This window comes from Tympanuchus pallidicinctus, unplaced genomic scaffold (assembly GCF_026119805.1).
Source record: "Tympanuchus pallidicinctus isolate F22 unplaced genomic scaffold, pur_lepc_1.0 scaffold52, whole genome shotgun sequence".
Taxonomy (NCBI): Eukaryota; Metazoa; Chordata; class Aves; order Galliformes; family Phasianidae; genus Tympanuchus; species Tympanuchus pallidicinctus.
Window position 1 is genome coordinate 174,001 of NW_026294772.1, and position 6,000 is coordinate 180,000.

At 44.8% G+C, this 6,000-nt stretch overlaps 1 protein-coding gene across 1 annotated transcript in view; it reads right to left on the bottom strand.

The window, feature by feature from the left end:
- Nucleotides 1-471: 471 nt before the first annotated feature.
- LOC128091813 (sulfotransferase 2B1-like) overlaps nucleotides 472-6,000 on the bottom strand; it is an 11,864-nt gene continuing 6,335 nt past the window's right edge. Inside the window, exons 2-3 of the mRNA XM_052705161.1 lie at nucleotides 1,018-1,192; nucleotides 472-692 (exon numbers count right to left, since the gene is read on the bottom strand). Coding sequence (XP_052561121.1) covers nucleotides 472-692; nucleotides 1,018-1,153 — 357 coding nt within the window. The 5' untranslated portion in view covers nucleotides 1,154-1,192. The remainder of the gene's footprint in view (nucleotides 693-1,017; nucleotides 1,193-6,000) is intronic.

The window sequence follows — 6,000 nt, forward strand, 5'->3', positions numbered from 1 at the left end:
AACACATTCTGAATTTTTCTCTGTGACCTCAGACTTCCCAGTGAGAGAGATTAACAGATTGGGTTTGAAATTCTTTCCAAAGCAGGAGCAAAATCCACACTGTAATATTACACCAAGGGTGGCAACTGACAGCAGAACAAGTCACCCATACATCTTACACACTTGCTGGTGGATGCTGAAATTCTATGACATCTGCTCTGAAAGTAACACCTCCTATTTTCTGACGTTGATCCACAACAACAGAGACTGATGGTGGTGGTATTGAAGTAAAGGTTGAACATTCTCACCAATATTACATTGTATTTTGTTGCTTTATGAGTGCAGGTCAGTCTGACAAAAAGGCATTAGTCATGAAAATGCGTATGAAGCAAAGGGGAGCATTTGAATTCTTCCATGTGGAAACAATTGCACCCACTGACATTCATCATTGCTGAAAGTTTATGGAGAACAGTGATGTCAGCACGTTGAATTCTATGATCCCACCTTGGCAGTGGAATGGGAGAAAGACTTGGGGAAGATGTGCCTGGGGAGGTGGCAGGTCAGCAGGCGAGGTGAGGGGTAGCTGAGGGCTGCCTCCAGACCCAGGCAGGTTGAGAACCAAGGCATGCGGTCAGAATTGAGGACAGTTTGGTTCCAGCTGGGGTGGCCTTGGCTGCGAATGAGGCTCAGGATCTCAGTCATCCACACGGTGCCTACCAGGTACAACAGAAATACAGAGCAAGGGATTTGCCCAGGGCTTCAGGATGCTTGGACCTCAGCAACAATGTCACCATCAAGTCTGTTCACCTTGAAGAAACTGCCTCCTGCCCATGCACAACCACTGTGCTATAAATACATACGTACATGTATCTCTCACCCAAAGCATTCCTGTTCCCATCAAAAGAACAGATTCACCTTCTGAACAACAGCTGAACTCTCCCACAACCCCACAGACCTTCTGCCATAGACCTGCCCACAAAACCTATCCAGAACAACTCTCCCAGACTCTCTGTCCTCCCTTGGACATCCCCGTGGTACCAGATTTAGGGTAGGTGATGTTGAAGACGTCGTCGTCCCGCACCAGGAACTCGTTGTGGGCAAAACTCAAGCTGTGCTCAGAGTTGTAGGCTGGAGGGAATTTAATGCCTTTGTACGTCACGTAGTGCACCGGCATCGTGCTGGGATGGGAATTGGGTGCTGCAGCTCTGCAGGCCTGTAACAGGGAGAGAAAGGGATAGAGCACTGAACTCCAGATAGGAAATGTCTTCCCGCATAACCAGTCCCACAGAGGAGCAATTCCATCTCCCAGTCATCAGAAGAGCTCTGTGTTACATGAGAACACACTCAGATACTCTCCAATCCTTCCTTATGGGGACCCAAAGGAACGACTACATAAGGCATTTCAGGAGCCCTCAGGCTAAATCTCTGCTAAGGGGTCAACTTCAACTCCCCCTCCCTTGCTGCCTCATGTGTTTACCTGCCCTCACAGCTGGGATGGGTGCATAGCAGCTTTCTTAGTAAGAGCCTGGACAACCAGGGAGACAAGAGGCAGTTGGAAACACCAAGCTCTGGTTTTCTACACAAAATACAGCTTTGCTCTTCTTCCAGAAGCTGAGAGAGAATCAAAAGGGGAGGGAAATGGTTTCCTTGTTGCACCATTCTGGAGCAATGATTAACGAGATCCAAAGTCCAACAGCCACCCCTTTCCTGTAAATCAGTGAGCAGAGCTGGTCCTGTGTGTTCTCTGCCCCAAATCCACTGCAAGGCCACACTTTTCTTCTGTGCCCTTATGTTTTCCCATAGAACTCTCCATTTTCCTTCAAAAATATAAAAACAAACCATGAATGGCTTCCTCCTGCAGCATCTGCATTTCTTACCATTTATATATCCCACAGCTGCTCAGAAAAGCCCACAAGCACTTGAGACTCCCTATTCTCATGAGCTGAAGGTCCTTTCTCTTTTGTCAAATGAGAAGCCTTTGGAACAGCATCAAAGGGAGAGGAAGAGAAGAAATTCTTCCCCCAGTGAGCAATTTATGTTCTCTGCAGACCATTAAACAGACAGTGCTGTTTAATGCTATTAATTAGAAGCAAGCAAAGTGCCATGTGACTGCCTTTAAATTAAATTAAAAGTATTTTCTAAATGGAAGGGATACAGTGAGTCTTTCCTTGAAAAAAAAATACTTTGACAATTTTGTGTAACACAGTGCACTGATTAAGTAGATCAAAAAGTAATTAAAACAGATAATGCATATCTAAAATGTTTGAGTAGTTTTGCTTTCGATGCAAACGGGGGAAAATGCGATTAAGAAATTTACAATCACTTCAAAGAGGAATGTTAACCAACCACAGGTACAGTAGGAGTAATAAATTCACTTAACCCCTTTGTTGCTTAGAGTTGAGACACGAGTTCAACTAAACTAAAAGCTACAAGGAAAGCCACAAATCATTTCAAAGAACTGTTTTTCCCTTGCAGTCCAAGGGAGACTCCACATCTTCACCTGAAGGTCTGGCTGTCCTTTTATAATTGATGGCTAATTAACAACTGTAGGCTTGCCTACTTCCAAAGAGAAACTATGCTAGTCTCAATGATCATTAAAAAAATTGGGCAATTAGTATGCTTGTAAGAATATTCATAGAATCATAGAATGGCCTGGGTTGAAAAGGACTGCAATGATCATCCAGTTCCTCAGTGGAGGGCCTCAGTGTCCTTGTAGTGGGGGGCCCAAAACTGAACACAGTACTCAAGAGTGGCCTCACCAGGGCTGAGTACAGAGGGATGATCACTTCCCTGCTCCTGCTGGAAACATTATTCCTGAGGCAAGCCAGGATGCCATTGGTCTTTTTGGCCACCTTGGCACACTGCAGGCTCATTTCAGCTAAGTGTTGACCAACACCCCCAGGCCCATTGCTTCCACATAGTCTTATAGCCACTCGGCCCCAGTCCTGCCTGTGGTTGCTGTGGCCAAAGTGTAGGACCTGGCACTTGGTCTTGTTGAATGTCGTCCCACTGGCCACAGCCCAGCTATGCAACCTGACCAGGTACCTCTGTAGGGCTTCCTATCCCCAGGCAGATCGACACTTCCTTCCACCTGGGTGTCATCTGTAAAATTACCAAGGGTGCACTCATGGCAACATGGTGTCATCTGCAAGCTTACTAAGGGTGCACCCAGTGCCCTCATCCAGGGCATCAATAAAGACACTGAGCAAGACAGGCCCCAGTACTGACCCCTGAGTTATGCTTTGCGTATTGACAAACTCCACACAAAGAGCCAGGTCAACCTTGGAATCACCTACAAACAGTCAAGCTCACATTTTTTTCTTGTGCTGGGGAGACTGACATTTTGTATTTGCAAAGACATACATGAGTTTGGTGACTATGCATGTTACTGGTTTATCCTAAATCTTGACACTTTGGCATGTGGGTGACTATAAACCAAATACATCCTTTCTTACCCATGTACATGCTGCTGGATGTGTTTGAGATGCAGGAGGCAGCTCAAACTGCTTTCGAAACTTACAAAAAGAAACTTTTTGCAATCTGCTCAGTTCCTTGTTTAGCAGTGCCTTTGCCTTCACCTGAAAATAAGAATTGGAAACAGGGCATTGCAGCAAGTTTCCAGTTTCCCATACGGAACAGGAGCCTCTGCTGAAATATCATTTCTCATGGAGATGCATCTAAAATGGAGATCCACTGCTCATGTATTCCTGCAACAGCTGCTACTGCAGAAAAGTAACGCATTAAGCAGCTGAATTGTCCCAGTTAGTTTGCCAGCTGTTTCTCCAAACCTTAAGTGGTTTGTGTTCAAGACAAACCTGTCAGGAATCAGAACCCTATTTCAGATATGTCTGGAGTCAGATGGGTTGTTGAAAGAAGCTGTAGCCACAGGATGGCACCATCAGCCCAATAAGGGACATGGGATGCACGGGATGTGTCCTGCTGTCTTGCTGTAACTCAGAGATTCGGGAACTGTGGCACCAGCCCCACAACCCCTGGCCAAGGGGGTTTGGGGCTCTTTGTGGAAGAGAAAAAGGGGTCAGACTCAATCTAGGACCAAACATCTTCCCAGGAAAGGAGTATAAGGAGCAGTGTTTGCTTCTAAATCCCTCCACTCTGATTCTTGTAAGTCATTTTCTTGTTTTTGCCCCAAATTCTTTTTTATTTTTTTGCCTAAATTATCCAAGCCATGCAGCAGACTCACAGCTTGCAGAGATGAGGGATGCAACATTGCACAGAATTCCAAAGAAAACACAGAGTGGCCATGCTGCCCTGATGCACGTTAATGCACGACCAACCTGCTCATGACACAGACAGGCAGGTCCAACCTGCAGCCCAGCACAACACACTTTGGGGCCACCCCCAGCCCCACACCATCATGGCAGTGGATCTTTCCCACCCCGGGCACCCATCACTCAGCACCAACCTAACAGTGCTGTGCTATTAAGGCTGTCAAGGTTGAAACCAGGGCACAGGGAGGTTCTGGCAAAAGAATTTGAAAACGGGTTTCAAGATTGCCAAAAAAGAATCATCAATATTTGGTACATTTGCAACTCCATTTTCAGTTGATATAAATACATCACAGGAGTATTTCCTAATGGATTGTGCAGAGCTGAAATCAGCATTCGACTCAAAAATATGATCACATCTTCTTACCAGATTGATCAGTCATGAGAGAAATATCCCCTGATTCACTGTAATGCTTTATTTGTGCCACCACTTTTGGCAGCATGCACATTTGTGAGAAACTACTGTCAAGGATGAAGGAGAGTAACATTCCACCAAAAATCTCTGATGAACACCTTGAGAATTCATTGAGAATGCATACTGCTTCTATTGAACCAGACTGATTGTGTCACAGATACAAGGTCAAATATCCCACTGGTTTCATGTCTTGTTTTTTTTTTACTGTTTTAATGAAAAAAAACTAGAAATTAAAATAAGTTTTGCTACTTATATATTTTAACTGTATTCTATATTTCATGAGAAGTACTCCAAAAGTAATGCCTCCTGTTTTAGTGTGTTGGCCCACGATGTCAAAAGCAGATGTTGGTGGGATGGCAGTAGAGGTTGAACTTTCCCACCAATATTCCGCTAAATGTTGTTGCTGTGTGACAGATGGCAGCAGAAGGGGAGTCCAACGGAATGGCATCTGACATGCAAAGGAGTGAAATTCAATTCCCCCATGAAAAAAAAAAAAAAGACACTCATTGACATTCATCAACACTCAACAAACGTTTATGGAGAACAATTGGTGGATGTGAGCACAGAGGGGTGGTGGTGGTGTCTTTCAGCAGTGATGACAGTGACAGTGATCACATCCACTTGTGCAGATTTTTATGAGCACAGCATGCAGGCTCTTGTTGATCATTGGTGAAAATGCATAGCTAATGGTGGTGGCTATCTTGAAAAATAGCCACTTTTAGCTGAGAATTTGCCCTACCAAACAGTGTTGTTATGCACTTTGTATCAGTTGTCATTTCCACGGAAATATATAGGGAGCAGTACTTTGAGAGCAGCCTTTGTTTATGAGGTCCAGTACAATTCCTCTTCACCCAACATGGCCCAGGCAAGTTAAAAGGTTGGACACGTTCATGTAAAGCACACATCCCCTGTGCAACACCCCAACTGCACACCTCAACCTGCACAACTGTGCAATTCTTGCACTGATTTTCTGCTCTTCAACCTCTCTGAAATGTTTTGGATTCATCCTTTCCTCAAAACTTCAGGAGTTCCTCCCCATGGTGTTGACTGTATTAAAAAGTAGGGATTTGTAGCTGAGAAGTTGACAAATAGTGCTATTATGACTTTTGTACTAGTGGTCATTTGCAGGTAAATACAGGTAAGAAGCATTACTTTCAGAGCAACTCAGGTACATGCAGCCCAAGACAATTCCTCTTCAGTCAGTGTGGCCCAGGCAAGCCAAAAGTTGGACATGCATGTGTGTGAAGCAAAGCACCTTGAAACAAGCACGCAGCCCCTGTGCAACACCTTACCAGCACAACTGGACATTAGGCTGGACAT